At 36.1% G+C, this 20,765-nt stretch overlaps 1 protein-coding gene across 1 annotated transcript in view; it reads right to left on the bottom strand.

Moving 5' to 3' along the window:
• LOC308679274 (uncharacterized protein KIAA0825-like) overlaps positions 1–20,765 on the bottom strand; it is a gene marked incomplete at its 5' end in the record, with an annotated part of 88,040 nt that overhangs the window by 46,262 nt on the left and 21,013 nt on the right. Inside the window, 5 exons of the mRNA XM_081346880.1 lie at positions 2,349–2,501; positions 6,281–6,440; positions 12,277–12,685; positions 13,961–14,194; positions 15,305–15,493. Coding sequence (XP_081203006.1) covers positions 2,349–2,501; positions 6,281–6,440; positions 12,277–12,685; positions 13,961–14,194; positions 15,305–15,493 — 1,145 coding nt within the window. The remainder of the gene's footprint in view (positions 1–2,348; positions 2,502–6,280; positions 6,441–12,276; positions 12,686–13,960; positions 14,195–15,304; positions 15,494–20,765) is intronic.

The raw sequence follows: 20,765 nt of genomic DNA, 5'->3' as shown, positions 1-20,765 counted from the left end.
TTCCTGTCCTCTACCATCTTCTGGAGTCCATTTAGGCTCACGACTACTGCTTCAGTGACTCCATCCAGGCACCTCATTCTCTGTCGTCCCATTCTTTTGTCCTCAACCTTTCCCAGCATTAGGCTCTTCTCCAGTGAGTCCTTCCTTCTCATTAGGTGGCCAAAGTATTTGAGTTTCAACTTCAGGATCTAGCCTTCTAAAGAGCAGTCAGGGTTGATCTCCTCTAGGACTGACCGGTTTGATCGCTTTGCAGTCCAAGAGACTCGCAGGAGTCTTCTCCAGCACCATAGTTCAAAGGCCTCAATTCTTTGGCGCTCAGCCTTTCTTATGGTCCAACTTTCACAGCCATACATTGCAACTGGGAAGACCATAGCCCTGACTATACGCACTTTTCTTGGTAGGGTGATGTCTCTGCTTTTTAGTGTGCTGTCTAGATTTGCCATGGCTTTCCTCCCCAGGAGCAAGTGTCTTTTAATTTCTTGGGTGCAGTCCCCACTTGCAGTGTTCTTGGAGCCCAGGAAAATAAAATCTGTCACTACCTCCATTTCTTCCCCATCTATTTGCCAGGAATTGAGAGGGCCAGATGCCATGATCTTGGTTTTCTTAATGTTAAGTCTATTTTCTTAACTACTTCTAATAATCAAAATAATTTAGGACCTATTATATCTTCTCTGATACAGTCCTGTTATAACTTGGGAACAGATTTAGGCCTCACATAATAAATCAATTTCAAATCTCTATTGAATGTCAGATAGGTTTGACATTTCACTTGAAACCATAGTATCACCAAGAATGTTACACTTATATATTACTCATCTGAAGCTACTCTTGAGTCAAGAAGATAATTTCCCATGAGATGAGCATGATCTAGATGTTCCAGCTAATAAGACTGCCAAAATTTTCAAGTTAAGCATAGTTATGTCAAAAAGCAGACATAAGGAATCAAAATAATCTTCTGGCAAAAGATCTATTGGCTTCTTAAGAATTTTTTCGAAACCAATAAAACACCAAAAGCCTTAACTGTCAAACTTGTAGGGAACAATATACAAGTGCTGATTAGAGTATCCCTTAACCTCCTACATTAGATACAATGATGGAACAAAGTTCAAATTTTCTATATAATATTTAGTCTCTTTATCAGTTTATAGATGTGCTTATATGAGAAAGCAATTAAGATGTAATATTGTACCTAACTGGAAGCAATTTCTAGTAAAAGTATTCATTTCATCCCATACTGCTCAGTATTATTTCCCAACTCATCCTATAGTATTTGGATGAAATCTTACAATACAGTCACAATACATGAAATGAAATGGAATGATGAGACAACATGGGGAAGATGTTATAACAGGAGAAACTCTACCAATACAGATACCAGTCCTTGCTTCTATGAATCAGTTATAAGCATGATTCATTATTGAATGCAGTAGATCAGGGGTGTCAAACTGCCGGCCCACGGGCCGGATGAGTCACATGGAAGCCGCACCCACCCCATTGCCAGCAATGGCAAAACAGTCCCGATACGTTGCATGATGTCACGTGATGTCACGAGTTTGACATGTCTGCAGTAGGTTATCAATGTACATCTTCTCTGCTAGCTCCAAGCGCTGGAACTGTATGAAGTTTTATTTAATTATATAAGTTAAATGCCATTACTATCCTTTTTGTATTTTGTATTTTAGGAACTTGAAAGCAAATGCTTGCCTTCCTTCCTTCCCCATTCCGCCCTATCCTGCAAAAACTACACTTCTGGGCAATAAAGATACCTGGCAGTAAGATCAACAATAATAGAGACAGAACTCAGCAAAGTAACATAGTGCATTCTGGGAAAATTATAACTGTTTGTTTTCATTTTATTTTTAATCAAAAAGTTTGGGTTTCAGAGTTCCTAATAATGAATCAGGTTTTCTTTTGATCATCTAGTCACTGTTGTTAAATTCACTGCAAGATTCTGAATAAAGAGGACAAGTATATACAGCACCCACAAGTTTGTCAAATGGTATATAAAAAAGGTAAAGGTTCCCCCACACATGCGTGCTAGTCGTTTCCGACTCTAGGGGCCAGTGCTCATCTCCATTTCAAAGCCGAAGAGCCAGCGCTTGTCCGAGGACGTCTCCGTGGTCATGTGGCCAGCATGACTACACACCAAAGGTGCACGGAACGCTGTTACCTTTCCACTGTAGTGGTCCCTATTTTTCTACTTGTATATATATAGTTATTTGGATATATATGTATATCCAAATAACTATAATTTCAAGGTTTTCAAAAGCAATCTGAGCTAGGCATTAGGTTTTATTTTAAGAGATTTAAATATTAAACAACATTAGACACCTCATATAATGACTTACCTTTTTTAACACATTAGTGCAATACCAGTAGTGCACTTGGAAAGGGTCAAAAACAGGCTGTTCTTTGCTTCTTAACATTAGATGTAAAGGTCTGATGTTTGCTGGGTTTTCTTCAGAAGTTCCCTCATAAGATAGCTGTTCATTCAAATAATCCTTTAAAAAAGAATTCCAACTGAGTACTAATTACACTGGAGAAGAACAAAGATGTCAGTTATGTAAATGCATGAAGGATTTAAATTCCTCCTATATATTTTGCAGAAATATAATTAAATAATTGTATCTTTTGTATATAAAAGAAATCTTTTAGATAATTCACACTGATGGGATTGTAGCTACTCTACAGCATCATGCGGCACAGTGACTTTCCTGCTTGAGCTGCTTGAAACTAGAGCAAAGTTAGCAACGGATTACGTCACAATAGTGTGAGGGGATTCCAACTTGCTTTTCTTGAGCATGGAGTCAGAAGTACCTTGTGAGGTCATGGCTGGCCCATCACTTGTGGCAAAAGCCAAGTTTTTACAGCCTTCCAGAAAGCCAACAGGGCTTGGGCCATCTGGATTTCCATTGGGAGGCTGTTCCACAGGGCACATGTGGTAACAGATAAGGTACATCTGCTAAGATCTTCATGATGAGATTGTTCCACTGAAGGAATGCTTGAATTTGGTTTTGCCTCAGGACAATGGCAACACTATATGGATACAGGGGGCATTCAAATCAGTCCCCAATCACGGTTGGATCATTCTCTGATTGTTTTGGATTTTTCCATACTGCTCCCACAATGCAAGATTTCAAAGGGAGTTTGGCATTATTCCTGAGGCTCTGATGTATAGCTCATCTGAGGCCTTACTTGCCACTTGGAATGAGAGGGCAACAATAGTCTTAGATTGCATCGCACCTGGCATTCCCTTGCTACTCACAGATCCAATGGTACCCCTTAGTTTTCAAGTATCTGTGGGAGATGAAACAGCAAAAGAGATGCCTAAGTACCACTGGAGAAAGCCAAACCAACCAAACACGTGTATGAGTCTTTATTAAGGATTACCTCATAGCATTAAGGGCAATCTTTCCCTGTTAAAAAAAAATCACCTAGATCTAACGTATGGGATAATTATCCAATTTTCAGCATCCTCTTTGGGGAAAAATTATGGAATAATAACAACAAGTTGGAAGGATTTTGGAGGTCTTCTAGTCCAACTCCCTGCTCAGGCAGGAAACCCTATACCATTTCAGACAAATGGTTGTCCAGTCTCTTCTTAAAAACTTCCAGTGTTCGAGCATTCACAACTTCTGGAGGCAGATTGTTTCACTGATTAATTATTCTAACTGTCAGGAAATTTCTCCTTAGTTCTAGATTGCTCCCCTCTTTGCTTAGCTTCCATCCATTGCTTCTTGTCCTACCTTCATGTGCTTTGGAGAATAGCTTGACTCCTTCTTCTTTGTGGAAATCCCTTGGATATTGGAACACTGCTATCATGTCACCCCTAGTCCTTCTCTTCATTAAACCAGACACACCCAATTCCAGTAACTGTTCTTTATATGTTTTAGCCTCCAGTCCCCCAATCATCTTTGTTGCTCTTCTCTGTACTCTTTCTAGAGTCTCAACATCTTTTTTACATCGTGGTGACCAAAACTGGATGCAGTGTGGCCTTACCAAAGCATTATAAAGTGGTAATAACCCTTCACGTGATCTTGATTCTATCCCTCTGTTAATGCAGCCTAGCATTGTGATGGCTTTTTTGGTAGCTGCAGCACACTGCTGGCTCACATTTAAGTGATTGTCCACTAGGACTCTAAGATCCCTCTCCCAGTTACTACAATTGGTAGTTGAGCTTCAGCTTCAATAGATTCTGGAAGAAACAAATTATTTGATTCTTTTCAAACAGAATTCAGGCCTGAATATAGCAATAAGACAGCATTGACTGCATTTGTGGATAACCTTGGAAGAGTCAGGATGGCAGTGGTACTCTTATCCTAGCCCTTCCTGATCTGACAATGGCTTTTAACTACCCTTGATCATGGTATCTTTCTGGACTGATTTAGAGAGGTGGGATGATGTTGTAGTTTTCTTCCTCCCTCACAGGACTTTTCCAGTTGTTGGGTGGAGAGGAAGGTTAAACCCTAGGAATTTGTTTTGTGGGATACTTCAGGCTGTAAACTCCTAATCCTATTGAAAGTTTACATAAAACCACTGTGAAGTCATCAAGTGGCATGAGTTGAACTGTCATTGAACTCTGATAATATTAATTGTATATCTCTGCCTCTTTTGATTCCAAGGTTCCTCTTTAGTGTCTGGAAGCTCTGGGGAATCTGAATGGGGAGAAAACAGCTTATTATGACTCCTATTTAAGAAACAGGTAGAAGCCTTGGATTTGTCCTTAAATGTCATTCAGAAGCTGCACTAGCCATAATGTGCCAGTGTGGATAGCTATGGCCACATATCATTGCACATATGCTACACTACCACTTTATGAGCTGCCAATAGACTTCCAGATAAGAATTCAAGGTGTTGAGTGTCATCTGCAAAACCCTTTGTGGCAGGGGTCCAGAACCCCCTGGCCTCAGCCCACTACCAGGCCGCAGCCCATTCAGAACCAGGCTGCACAAGTGGCCTACGCGCAGCTCCACTTGCGCAAGTAGTGGGTACTTGCGAGAGCGGCAGACACTTGCTCTTGCACACAAAGCTCCATTTGTGCATGTGGCAGGTGAAAGCACCCACTACTTGTGCAAATTGAGTTGTGCGTACTCACACACATGCCTGACACTTGCATAGAACCATCTTCTCTCCCCTCCTGCTGGTATGCTAAGCTGGAAAGGTTGGGAACCACTGATTTATGGCACAGGGTTGATTTACCTGCATACATTACTCATATTAATTTACCTGCTTATACTACTCATATTAATTCCTACTGATCGCCAGATTCAACAAAGTTGGAATGCTCTTTCTATGACATTTCTATGAAGGAACTCAGGACATATCCTTCTCTAGTGGCATCTGAGTTTTCTCTAAAATTCAGTCTGGCCCAACCTTATTGGCTTTTTGAAGGTCCTTAGACATATGACCCTTGAGTTTTAGGCACTGGACTAAGACATTGAATGAGTGATTGGGACAAGTTTTAAAAAGTGCTTTATGTAGTTGAGTGATTGTTTATTTTTTCTTCCACTTATTTATGCCCCAAATCAAAATGGCAATTCCTTAAATAATGAACAAATTGTACTCAAAGTTACAGTGAGCAATCAAGTTACAAATTCCATTTTTAAGCTTTACTCCTAAATGACATGATTACAGAAACTAGCACATGTGATGTAAAGCTAACAAAAAATTCTATTAGCAATCGTGTTCATTTATATAGTTTTGGAGTACAAGCATACACATGAATCTAATATATCAGTCAGCAATGGCCCATAACTGAGCAATGACAGTATTGTAAGTAACAAATAAAAAATGCTTCAGAAGTCAATTCAAAAGTAAAAGTTGTCTTATTTACTCATTGGGCAATTTGCACATAGCTGAAATAAATTGACTTTCACTGAATAAAAAAATAAATGATTATGGTTGATAAGTTTATATTTTTTAAAATATAATCTGTACACGTTCATATTCTTTTAACTATTACGTTAATCGAATTTTCCTTAAAATGCATTGGAAATAAAACAAAACAAAAACAAATGGTCAGTCTTAAGAAATCAGAAATCAGTTAATGAACCATGACAGAGTTTATATACCTAAATAAAAGGCATATAATGCCCTAAAGTAACCTTTTATAAATAAATGCAGGAAAGCTTAAAGCGAACAGTGTAGCCCAGTGAGGTATTGACTCAGGTATTGACTTTAGGAAGCATTATCACCTCCTTGAGTAACCCTTAGCTGCCAGCAGATGCTGCCTCAGGCCACTACACACCTAATTGCTCGGTAAAAAAGGCCGTTTCCCTACCTCATTGAGCTGGATGATGTGATAAATTTGCCTCAGGTATTCACTGCCACCTGGTTTGTGGCAGATATCCAAGGCCATCATGTTTATTTTCTGCTCAGTCAATTCAAGCTCAATAGTTTCCTCTTCTAAGCTCCTACTATCTTTTGCAGTAGTAATTGTACTAAAAAGAAAGCACAAGTATTACAATACGAAGCACCGAAAGATAGTGTCTTAATCCAGGAGACCAATATAGTTACATTTCCTGATTTGGGCTCTTCGATCCTTAGAGAGTGTGATTATATGATAAAACGATAGAAACACAATTTTCCAAAAATCCTTTAGTGTAAGTTTGCAGATATCTTTTTACTGTTCACAACTACCTTTCTGCTTATATTTTTAAATATATGTGTCCTCTCTTTATGAACAAATATTCCAGTAAAAAGAAAACATAATAATTCAAATTAAAAACATGTTTAATGTAAAAATATAAGTCAATTAAATACTTTCTATTATTCTTAACCAAAAAAGCACACTTCCGATAACGTAACCTTGGTTTCTTATTCTGTTACATTATTTTAAATCCTATTCAACACACCACACATAATCATTGTATTAAATGAAACTTTTAAAAGCTTCTACCTTTTAAAAAATTTCAAGATATTATTCACTGAGTAATTTTATAACAAATTTCTATCTGGGAAAACAACAAATTGTTAAAAGCTTGCACTTCCTTTTTCCATGTGACACCTGGGCTGCTTTATCTAACTATTCCCATTCTAATATTAATAATTTAATAGATTATGAACTGACTATAAGTTTCAAACTGTATGACAGTATTGCATCAATCCTCAATTAGCAATTTAGAAACTCCAAAGCTATTACAACATTTTTAATTATAGTAGAGCCAATAGTACAACATTCTCAAGGAATACCAAGTATTTATTCTTATTACAAGTGCACTCTAGTACTTTAAATCAACTCAGAATTAAGCTTCATTAAATTCAGTTGGACCCATTCTCAGATAAACATACAAAGGACCATAGGCACAAATATTAGATTTAAGTAACAAATTTAAGTACATTTAAATCTATTTGCATGACCCATGTACATGCGTAGATCCCAGTAATTAATATTACAATATAATACATCACTTTAGAACATTCAAAGCAGTGAATAATTTGAAATTATAGTCACTACAATTTAATTCTACAGATATATGCTATCATTATATTTGATCTAAACGTTTGCAAAGAAATACATCGTTACAACATAGCAAAATTAAAAAGTAGTATTTTGAAGTTGTATAGTAGTGCAGCTGAATGTTATGTCAAGCTGCTTACAGGATGACATTGAAAAAGTTGAAGCCCTCTGACAAATGACTGTTTCAGTGTCAGCACACAAACTGTATCCTTTCCTGTCCATCACTGTGCAGGTGAAGCAAATGATTGGATTCAGTCAGTGTTGTGATTAATGAGTTCCTCTCTAGATTTGGGACTGCCTATCAATCATGTCATTAGGGAGAATGTGCCCTGAAAGAGGCAGACCTCAGCCAAGGAATAACTGCATTCATCTTAATCTTTATATGCACCCAGTCTGGCAACTCAGGGTCACCATAATGAAAAATAATAATGTTCAACTCAACAAATTACATTGAAAAGCAGACATTTCTTTTGAGACTGTGTATTCTCCACAATCTTAGTTGACAAGTTATAATTTTTTGGAGGAGCGGGGGGGGGGAGGGTAACAATAAAGTGAAGGTTATTTTAGTAATAGTTTAAAGTAAGGTACAAGACATACTCTGTCCACTATTTCTATGAATATGAAATTTATGTCTGTTAATTGTAGTATTTTATTAAGCTAAGATTATATTCTTCAAAATATAATCAACACTACATTTGATACTTTAACTTTCTTAACATATGCAAAAATATACTACAGAGTTTATAAAAATACACACAATCAAATTTAATAAATGCATCAGGTAGATAGTAAAAAGGCAATGTCCTAAATACAAACTTTCCTTTCTTGCTTAATATTTCCTCATTTAGATGAAAACTGTAATTGTGTGTGTGTGGGGGGTTTCAAGTAGCCATTTATTCAAAATGGAGATGTGCCAACCAGAAATATGACAAAGTGTCATATTTCAAAAGATGCTTTCCCTGTCTGAGGAAGTTGGCCCTAAACAAGTTAGTTTCCTTTGGAAAGTTGATGAACACTTATCTTCTTTCTATTCATGCTCACTAATGGAAATCAAAAAAACTGCCTATATTCTTTGGGTAAATGGCAATATAGGAAATCTTTAGTAACAATGAGTTCCAGGATTATCGCAGAATTCTGCACTAACACAATTGCAATGCTGGACTTCCAGTTTTGAGATGGCACTATAGTCTCTCCCTTCTCTCCTGACTAAGGGTTCTCAAACATCTGTATTATCAGACCTGTGCATAAAGACTCTGATCAATGGGTAATTATTTTTTTGTATTATATATTATCTTGTTTTAAGTGAAGCTTAAATTAAAACTTAAATGTTTTAAGTGAGTCCCAAAAAGATAATAGCTAGTTAAATTCCAGCTAAATTCACTACCTGCTGAGCCAGAAAAGATGCCAAGGAATCTTCAATTATCTTGTTAAAAGAGATCCTGGTTTAAGTAGAAGTCTTGAAGCTGATCCAGCAAGATCTGGTTGAGCTTAAGAATGATTTTAAAAAGATTTAAGAAAAATGTAGATATATATACCAATGTTCATGGAAGAAACTATCCTTGGTGCCTAAATCTGGATTCCATGAACAGCCAATATAGAGTGCTGGACTAAGACCTGAGAAAACCTAGTTCAAGTGCACCCTAATCTATGGACATTCACTAAGTGACTTGCAGCCAGCCACAATATGTCAGCCCAAGCTACTCCACAAAATTCTAGTGGGAAAAATTGGTCAACGGAAGACAAGATATAAATGCAACTAACTAATTAACTAACTAAATCTACAATATAATTTTTAGCATTGTAGATTATAGTGTAGGAACCGTGAAAGGAAACCAGGCCACTAAAGCAAACAGTGGCTGGACACCATCAAAGCTGAAACCAGTCAGAGCACAGAAAAACTCAAAGAAGTAGTGCAAGAAACCTATAAAAGCACCAAAAGTCAAACACAACTGAATAGATATCATCATCATCATCTCCAATCAGTATCAACAGGAACAGAATAATCACCCACTGATAGCAAATTAGAGGAGACAAGCACCAAATCTATTGATTCCACTGACTGCTCTCAAAACTGCTCCAATTCTTTTTTCCTTCTGAAGTAGAATAGTGACACTGATACAGGAAGATATTAGAGCAAAGTTCAGAGTCCTATGAGTAGAGAATGCACAGCATTGGTTAATCTAATAATTCCACTGCCAGTAGCTCTATTATATCAGGGAAAAATTAACTTTGGTGGATGCTTCACTTCCTTTTCTTCTTCTTCCGGAGATTTTCAGTGTTCAGAAGTAAGGACTTGTGCTTTTATTTTGGACACAAATTACCTTTCCTTAAAGTATGGCACTATCCACTGATGTCAGTCAAGCTTGACATGACTGACTGTACTATGGAAGATCCCATCAACATATAATTAAGTTCTCTCACCTTCACAGCAGAGTGTGTCTTCAATCGGTGGCGCAGCCACAGAGGCCAGAATAGAAGAAACAGAATGAATAGGATGAAATGGGAAGGTGAGAATTCTATGGGCTGCTCTTATAGTAAAACCTGCAAGCAGATTATTCTGCGAAAAATGTGGCAAGAACTATAAGCATCATCAGTGTGCCCTTCCCCGAAGCACAGGAAGCCAAGGATTCTTTTCTGAGTGAGAGAACATTGCCTCATCAGATACACTTTTGAAATGGTGCTTTATGGCTCCAGGATGAAAGTAAATCATGTAAATCAGCCTAAATTATGTTACCAAATAGGAAAGTGCCTCAGATATTAAACCACCTCCTGATACGTAACAACAATATAGTTAAACAATGATCAAAAATACATCTTTCTAAATTTAACTCTATATCACCAATATAACTGCACTGATGTTCTCAATTTCATTTTATCTTGATTTATGTACTTATTATATGTTTTGTTGTTAGCCGCCCTGAGTCCTTCGGGAGATAGGGCGGGATATAAATCCCATCAATAAAATAAATAAATAAATAAATAAATAAATAAATAACAATTTCTTCAGTCAAGACCATTCACATATATAAAGCACACTGAAATAATTCAATTTATTTATTTGGGAAATAGTCAAAATATCAATAGTACAAGACAACTCAATTATTTTAAGGGGAAATATTAGTAGCCTACTGCAAAATAAAAAATACAATGAAAATTGCATTAAACACAAAAAAAATTCAAAAAGATTTTCAAAGTGAGACTTGGTCATATTGAGGAACTTGGTTGGTAAATGTGAATTATTTTTTTACATTTTATTATTTTTTTTAGTTTAATCTGTCTGGAACATCAGCAAAAAAGGAACTGGATTTGCTGGGTTATAGGTTTCCATTGGATCTCTGAGACTCAATGGTATTTACATCTTCCTTATACACTAGTTGGCAGAAAGAAAGAAACCCAAAGCTACAGAAACGTAACAATGCATTCACCCATATTTACTTCAAGGGACCAGAGATTCAGGCAAAGTAGTAAAGCTTTGTGGCAAGATGTTTGAGACAGAAAACCTTTCAAAGACAGAAAGACATCAAAGAGTTTCAAAGATGACCTCTCCTACAGTCCAGTCTAAAGATAGCTGGAAGTGAAAGTAGTCTGGGTCTAGGCCACTAAATAATTAAAAAGACTCAAATAGAATATCCACATGCTTTTTTTCGAGAGAATTTGTACTATTTCCTCAGAAATTAATGAAATTGCTGTAAAAACAGAAATAAAGTACAGTGAACTCCAGGATCATCTAGTATCACCTGGAAAGTATGCCACATGCCACATGTATTCTTATAATTAGCAGTCGAGGATAAAAATACATCAGTCAGAAAGACATAAAATATTTAACTTCATTCAGTTTCTAACAAAACTTCTAAGTACTGTAAACTGTGAAATATTCTAAAGCTTTTCTGAATTGCTTCAATTTTCCTTTAAATCTAGATCATTGTATATGTTTAATATTGTACGTATTTCAATATTAAAGGTTCTTATTTCATACCAATCTTATAACCCAGTAGAAAGCTTCTATGTAAAGCACTGCTACTGAGGTCTAATCTCCGTAGCAAAATTCATTGTCAAACTTTTAAGTAATGAAAGGACAACTAAGGAAAATATTTTTCTTGTTTTCTATTTATTCTAAGAAGACTTTCTTGGAACTCAGTAGAAACTACTTCAAACTTTATTTATTTATTGGATTTATGTGACTATTATAAATTGTTTTACTTTATTATAATTAATTATAATTAACTATTTTATTATAAGCTATTTGGCATGGGTCCGGAGTACCTTAGGGAGCACCTGCTGCCGGCATCAACTTCCCTCTGCCCTGTGCGCTCCCACAGAGAGGGCCTCCTCAGGGTGCCACCGATCAGAGAATGTCGATTGGTGGCCCCCAGGGGGAGGTCCTTCTCTGTGGGCGCCCCGGAGCTATGGAATCGGCTGCCGGTTGAGCTCCGGATGGCGCCCGACCTTCGTTCCTTCCGTCGTGATCTGAAGACACTCTTATTTGAACAAGCCGGCCTGGCCTAATGGGGGATGGGTTGGGTTTTGTGGTCATTTTTAATATCTGTATTTACTATTTTTAGTCGGGCATATGTTTAATTTTCTTTTAACTTTTGTATTTTTGTATCTTTTATATATTTGCCCTGTTCACCGCCCTGAGTCCTTCGGGAGAAGGGCGGTATATAAATATTATTATTATTATTATTATTATTATTATTATTATTATTATTATTATTATTATTATTATTATTATTATTATTATTATTATTATTTGAACATGATCTATACTTAAACAGCAGCAGCAGTAACAACAAAAAAAGGAAAAAAATGTTTCTTACCAATTTGTGCTCAGTTTTTTTGCTTTTAGTAGTTGCTTTTCAATCCAGTTTGGTTTTTCCTGTTCAATGCTCTGAATAATCTCACAAATTACTTGTTTAGGATTCTTTTTCTTTTTTCCTATAATAGTTTCCAAACATATGCAAACTAAACTGAGCTTTTCTTGGCTCCATCTGTCAAGGATTGCACCCGTTAAAAGTTCTGTGATGTTTCCATCCTCAAATATCTGACACATAATTATAATCAAAGTCTTGACAAGAAAACCATATTTCTCTGATCCAATAAACTTTGATGGTATTTTTTTCTCAGCTATTAAAAAGAAATATTTAATTGGGGATGGCAAACATGCTATTACAGAAGGTAACTTGCTGATTACAATAGATAGAGCTTGAGCAGCAAACCTTGTGAAACCTGAAAGAAAAATGAAATCAGATATAATTAAGATTAAAGTTTCATTTTACAATGAATCACAACCTTTAAAATTAAGGTAATTTAATTTAATTGTAGCTATCACACATTTCTCTCACCCATCTGTCCATTGTGGTTTATGAGACTGAGCCATCCTGATCACCATTGTTTCAACCATGCGGAAAAATCTAATATAGACTAGGCACTACTTGTGAACACTGGAACAGGCAGAGACCCATTTGGAATGCATTTTTATTTTTATTTTATTCTTTTCTCAAAAGTTTAATCTGCTCTTTATTAGATCAGATATTTATATTGGGTTATGTAGCTAGCTATCATGACAAGATATTTTTTACTGTTTTTTAAATAAAGCTACAGTGTACAATATTTACAGAACAAAAAAACAAATGATTTTGTTATTATGTGTATGAAATTTTACAGAAGCAAATTCTTTCCGTTCAATAGGCCGTATCATATTTCTACAATAGTGCATCCATCTCTTGCTGCTGAAGGTGTTACAAACTCACAACAGCCAATATCGTTAGTTTGTTTCTTTATTACATTTTCGTGGCCACCCAGCTCATTGACATGACTTTTTCTGGTTGCCTGAAAGCTAATTCAATTTATAGCAATATGAAGAAAAGATATTCTATAAGTGTACTTGGAGGCATACATTCATTGCTGCAATGATTGTATTGAAAAAAATACTTCTTATTCTGCCTAACCTATTTACAAACATTCATTCAATTTCAGTACTAATTCTAAGAGTACATATTGCTTCTACTTTACACTATATTTCCAAAATATTTTAAATGTTTTTATTTAATTGTGCTTTATGGTTTAGCATGTTCTCCAATATTTTTAACACATCCATTTAAGTGAATTACAAACATTTAATAACTGTCATCAACTCCTACAGCGGAAAAGCTAAAGCAACAACATACTGAGAGTAAATGTAGTTCTTTAGTTCGGAAATGATGGAGCTCAACTACAACAAAGAATTCTCAGATGAGAGTCACAAGATTCAGTTGTAAAGAGCTCTTCCTCCCCTCTGAACATGATTTACTTTGCTGCATCTGGGGCTGTACCCTCTTTATTAAAATTATACATATTTTCCCATTAACTTTCTAATAAATAAGTCAACAATTATATTAATAAACTTAAAAAACCACAATAAAGTGGTTACCAAGGGATTCGTTATCAAAACCTCTTCCATTTTTATATATTATCATTAAATGGTTAACTAATATTTTGACAGGTTTAAGTAAAGATACTTACATTTCCCGGATTTTTCTGTTTTCACATCTTTATAAATGTAATTCCATTCCTTTGGAACTATTTTCAACAAACTTTCAGGAACAGTTTTATTAGGCAGATAGGTGCCATATTTTTCTGTTGGTTCCCATGAATTCATCAAGGAGATTACCTCCTTTATTGTTCCGTTAACTGAATTAATCAAAGTTGATTTCAGGCATTTGATAACTTCTGGCTCTGACTCACTGCAACTAGAAACTTCACAAACAAGCATTAATGATAGCGAAACAAGTAAACTCCGAGTCGAGTAAATTTGTATATTAGGATTTTTATGAAGTTTCATTTGGTTTTTAATGTTAGATTCTTATAATAAATTAAACCTACAGAACTAAATTTCCTTATTGCATAAATATTGTAACTTTAATCATATATTTTTCTCAATGGAACATTTTAAAAGAAAAAATAAAAATGATTACTACTAGCATCCAACACAATACTTTTTTTGTTTGTTTGTTTTAAAATTTAAGAATGCTTCTATGCCTGGTTCAACTGTTAAGTATTTTTGGTGGACATACATTTAGAAAAATGTCTATTATTATCATCATATTATTATCATTCTCTGGAGGTATTTGGTAAGAGACTAAAAAAAAGAAAAAGTTCAAAAATTTAAATACAAAGCACAGTTCTAAAAAAATACCTGATACTTGTTCCACACCACCAGATTGTTCTCTTATCTGCACAATCCCAGCTCTTATGAGACTAAACATATACTATTTTACTGAGGAGCGAGTTATGTAAGCTTCTCTGACATAAATGAAAAGATAAGCCTCAGACACGGGGTGAATCTGAGAGGACTGCAGAAAAACAAGTAGCTAAAGTTCTCCCCTGCTAGTGTCCCAATCCATCCCACTGTGACAGTTATTCGTGAAAAAACTGTCCTGCACTTGAGAACAAACTACATGATTAATATTTCATATAGTTTATCCCTGAAATGAAGTTCAAATTGAAAATGCCAAGGGGTACTACATATCAAAATGAGTAGGAAGTAATTTCTGTAGTATTTCAAAATATCTCAGACAGAAATTAAATGTTCTGAGGAATAATGATACTGTCCAAATGCCACATTAATGTTTGCAGAATTAATGTTTTATATAAGATTGTTTTCACTGATGAAAACAAATGTAATGTTTAACAGTATCAACTCAGTTCTAAAACTACCTTGCCATAATTATTCTAGTATCTTTGTGGGAAAGAGAACACTTGTATTATTGAATAGTTTAAGATCTATGTTTTAACACACCCTATCTGTAAATCAAGAAAACTGAGTATATAATATTCCAGATATATTTTTTATTAAATTATACATACCTGATATATTATGTAAGAAATCCCACATGAGTTCTTTTTCCATGTAGTTCTGAAGGACATTACCAAGAGATTTGGGAGATAAAGTGCAATAAGACAATATTGTGAATATTGCTTCAGCTAGATTGATTTCATTGTTCTCTTTCCTGTCTAGGCAAGTACTTTGTTCATTACTTTTAGACAATTCAGATTCTGGAAAAAGAAAAGAAAGAAAAACAAAAAGTTATACAATAAAAGTTCCAGTAAGTCCATACATTCTAACAGGATTATGGTTGATTAGGATTTAATCTAAATAATCCTAGTCCATTACCCCATCCCTATTTTTCTTTCCTTTACTTGTTTCTTAATTACTCAACTGAGACAAAGTAATTAAGTTAATTACTTAGTTTTGTCTCAATTGAGTAATTAAGAAACAAGAGGAAGATATCATCTCTTGGAGGAATCAAGTTTGCAGAAGTATAAGAAAACTATGAAAGCCTCCCCCCTCCACAAGAGCATTCCCCACTCAACTCAATCCTAATCAATCAATCAATCAATCAATCAATCAATCAGGATTAAATCCTAATCAATCAAACCTTCCTTAATTCTTAATTACTTAATTTTGTCTCAATTTCTGCATGCACTCATACTTTAATTTCTTTTTAGAAAAAATGCTATTACTCAAGAGATCCATGGATCCAAGCTACTTAATGGGCTTCGTCTGCCCCACTCATGCTGGCAGAAGGGGTTTTCTGTCAGCCAAGGAATTCCAGCTGAGGAGTCCAGGAGAAAAGCCTTTTTCTGCTGTGGCTTTTGCCCTCTGGAATGTTGTATCTCTCCAAGTGAGATCCCTCCCATCCTCTTGGCTTCCATAAGACCCTTATAATCTGACTCTGCCGGTTAGCCTGCGGCCCAGATGTGGGTGTGTCATCCTGGAGGTAGTAACTGGATTAAATAGAAGATCCACCTTTACTCCATTGTATACCGCCCATCTTAGTATTTCTCTATTAGTGTTATATTTATTGCTTAGTGTTTTAATCTTTTAGAATATTGCTTTACCAGATTGTAAGCAGCCAGAGTCATATGAGTGCAAGATGTGTAGTATGTAATGTGTTTGTGTGTAGGGTTTATTTATTAAATGTATATGCTGCTCATCTTGCCAAAGAGCACAACTCTACAGTAGACATCTTACAATACAATACAATAAGAATATAAAATAAAGTTATACATATGGAAGCTTTTAAAATTACAAGAATTAAATAGAAAAAAGCAAGAAGTCAAGGGTTCATGTGGAGTGGGGGTAGTACCTTCTGTCACTGCACCAATCACTTCCAACTTGATTGGGTCTATGCCAACTGGCAGAACCAAGTCTTAAGGACCTTTCTGAAGGCCAGAAGTGTGGGGGCCAGCCTCATTTTCTTTGGCAGGATATGCCTGAGGAGGGGGCCATAGCAGAAAAGGCTCCTCTCCTAGATATACTGGATCCATGCCATAAAGGGCTTTAAAGGTGATAACCAACACCTTGAATTGGAAGCAGATCAGCAGCCAGTGCAGCTCACATAGCAATGGTGTTACCTGTGCCACCTCAGGGGCCTCCAAAACTGTCCACACCACTGCATTCCAGACCAATTGTAGCTTCCTAATGCTCTTGTATCATTATTATTGCAATAATCCAGATATGAGATAATCACAGTATGAATGACTGAGTGCAGGGCTTTGTGATACAGGTGCAGCACACAAAGTTCTGAAAAGTCTCTCCTAGCCACAACTGCCACCTGCTCCTTGAACAGGAGTCACAAATCTAGGAGAACTGCCAAATTATGCATTGGATCTATAGATTTATCAATCTATAGTCCAGGATTGATAAAACTGTGTGGATACCATGTTGAACAAAAATCATTAACACTGGTTGCACAAAAATAAATTTGCTATGCAACAAATTGAATTATTTCTGAAATGTTGAAATATTTTAAATAATTTTTAATAGTTTTTAAATATACAATTTATTTTTTAAGTATTTATTCAAATACCACTAAAGCCAGAATTAAAACCAAACTCATTTCCTTGAGTTGAACAAAAAAAGGCAGGATAAAAAAAAATTAATATAAACAAACTGTATAGTATATTGTATTGTTTAATATTATAAAATAATAAAATATAAACTCATATAGTTATATATGCTGTTTCAAAAGTGAAGCTGTAAAATAGCTCATTTTTTTAAAAAAATGGAATGGAATAAATTAAACTAGCTTTTGTTCAACCCACCCACTTTCAGATTGTGTGCATTCTTTGTCACACATATACTTTGTGCATGTTTCTCTGTTTATGTACATACATGTATGCATGTGTTTGTATGCATTTATGTTTGTGTGTGTGTGTGTGTATGTATGCGTATGCTCAAAGATCGTAACAGAAATAGTTCTGTTCAAGCTTTTAGTTGTCCGGAAATAAGAGCCTGATAATAGTTTCGTAACAGAGCTGCAGGCAAAAACAATACACCTGCCTGAAATGGGCAACCTGCAGCCTCAAAATAATAACTGGTCCTCCAGATTTCTTTTATGAGGTTCCTGAAACCTTTATCTATAATTATTGAGAATAAATTATTTCATTTTGAGGTAAAAATCACACAAAAATGGTAAGGGAACTGTAAGGCACAGTCAGAAACTGTACTGCGTATGCAATTTGAGCATTCTTGAGAATAGGAATCTGATCTGAGCAAGGATTAAATGTGGCCTTAGAAATTGGTTAAATGAACAGGCAGGTTTAAGAACTAAACCAGAGAGGAGATTTATTTAGACAGAATATAATTTATGAATATACAAAGCTTAGCATCTAGTCAACTATATTTATCAGGAGTCAAAAGAACACATTATTAATCTGGTATGTGTCTGGAAATAAAGGCAGAAGGAATTGACTTCAGGTTAAGGATCCCGTGGACAAGAGCAGGCACAGTCATACAGAAAGTGTGTACACATAGGAAATCCTTAACTCTTAAATTACACGCAGTTTTCCCTTGTAGTCAATAGATGATAACATGCTAAAGAATCAGTGGCATTGGACTTGAAGCTCCAACAAAAAGGAAGTCTAACACAATTTTAAAAATAAAGTAACCGCTAACCAGTCTGTAAATTTAGAAAAATCTAAGCATTTAGTCATGTCTAGATACTGTACATGAAATGGCAACCTCCAATGCTGTAGCAGATTTTTGTCTCCTAAAAAATGTTTTTTATCACTGCTTTAAAGGGATCAGATAATAGATGATGTAGCTGCCTGACACTCTTGTGAATTGCCATCAGTAAGAAGAGACAGCTCAGATAAATGAACAAACTGAGTAGTATAAGGCACCTTAATATATCATTAGCGGGTCGTAGTATGGTGAGCATAGAAAAGGGAAAACATATCCTTTCTTCTTTCACATTCTCCGATAATTTCTCTGTATAATAGATGAATTGCCTTCTCTGAACCCATAATTCTTAACATTGAGAAATAACTGGCTATAACATATTCTCTCCACTATTGCCTGTTCACTTGAAGCAAGATTTTTTTTTTACCTTTCCAGGGCCATTTTCAAGAGCTTTTAGAAGGGGCCACTTTCCCCCCTTGCTTTGGCCAATTCTAGTACCTTATAGTTCTTCCTTTACCTTAGTTTAGGTGGCTAAGTGCACATAGTTGAAATACTGTAAGATTGTACAATTACTATTTCTTCTACTCTGACTAGAAATATTATAAGTAGAAGCAACAAGGGGAGGAGCCAAGGAAAGTCTCTGCACAAAGCTCGCATTAGGCTTTTTTAGAACTGCAGGCAGATTTGGCAGGAAGCATGGTCTAATGCTCATAGGTGTGGTTCCCAGTTAGTTTTGAATAAGCTAGCAATAAAAAAAGGATTACCACAAAAAGGCATCAGTTGATGCAGATAGCCATTGCTTAATGACCCCAACTGGGAGGGGCAACTCTGCCGCTATGCAAAGCAGTCATTAAATGGGAAATCACATGATTGCAACTGTGCTTTCTAGCTGGAAAGAGACAAGGCTAGCTAGTTTCACATCTCTAGTTTTGTCTGCTTCCTAACCACTCCTCCAACCTTTGGAAGGCTTGAGTGTCTGATTGCACACATTGAAAACAATGCAATTACACCCCAGGCCAAGGTTGGGAGCCACAAGTGAGTTATGCAAATACCTTATTCTCTTGAAATCCCTTTGTCTCTATCTCTCTGCTCTGTGAGGGAGGCCGAGAGAACAAAAACAAGTAATTTCTATAAGCAATATCTCCATTGCCTGATCATGTCCCACCACTGGCATTATTGCATTGGACAAAACTTACTCTCTTGAAATCTCTTCCTTTCTAATCTCTCCGCTGGGGGAGGGGCAATGAGGGGGCCAAGTAAAGGAGAAAATACCTACAGAATTTGCTTTTTTCCTAACCACCCCGCAAGCAGAAAGACTGGAGAGAAAGGGATTGCAAGAGAAAAAGGAAGAAACAAGGTACAAGGCCAACTACATGGCATACCCTGCCATACATCAAAAACATTTCAGAAGCTGTAGAATGCAGCTTCTGAGATCTGAAAGTGGGCATCGCATACCACCCAGAGGCTACCATACAAGGACAAATTGTGTATTGTAAAAATCGATTACTTTCAATGTAATCTACCAAATTCACTGCATGGATTGGCCCTGTGACTATGTAGGACAGACGGGGAGGAAGCTAATCACCAGATTGCAAGAACACAAGTGAGCATCAGATGAGGAGAAACGAATCCATTGTTAGCCTCACACTGCAATGAACAAGGACACACATTTTATTTTGAAGCTACTAAGATTGTTGGACAAGCAGACACAAAAATAGCCAGGGAAGTGACTGAAGCCTAGAAAACAGGCCCATCGTCAATCAACAGGAGTCCTGATTTACCACCACCAGTACTTAGAAGATTAGGACTGAGCAGCACAAGCAAACGACACTTAATGACTTAAAAGCCAGCACACCCCAATCAACATCTAAAAAGCCACTTACAACAGGCACTATAAATACCAGACTTTGCTAGAGAAAAGTTCCCTGAAGATGGGCTCCAGCAAGAGTCCAAAAGCTCGGAAGACAAAACCTCTGGTTCCAGTGACCGACTCAGACTGGATCATGCAACATTATCCCAGGACACATACATTCACCTTTATTTGTGAATGTCTCCTGTGTTCTAGTAAGAACAATATCAACAGCAATATCCCACCATTTAAGTCAACTGCTTGTTCAACCAGTAATCATACCTTACTTGATTGAGAGAGTTAACAATTTTGGAAGATAAGTTCCAACTGAAGATAGGAAAATAAAATCAGATTCTAAATCCTTGATATGGATGTGGTGGTCAATAATTGCCTCAAGACTGCACTAACAATATCCATGTATGATCAACTGTTAATGGTTACATTAAAAGCCATAACTCTCATACAGCAAGTTATGTATACAACAATAGAAAGTTCCCCTGATTCATCAATGT

The sequence above is a fragment of the Vipera berus genome (assembly GCF_964194415.1).
Source record: "Vipera berus genome assembly, contig: HAP1_SCAFFOLD_105, whole genome shotgun sequence".
Taxonomy (NCBI): Eukaryota; Metazoa; Chordata; class Lepidosauria; order Squamata; family Viperidae; genus Vipera; species Vipera berus.
This window is presented reverse-complemented; position numbering and strand designations above follow the sequence as displayed.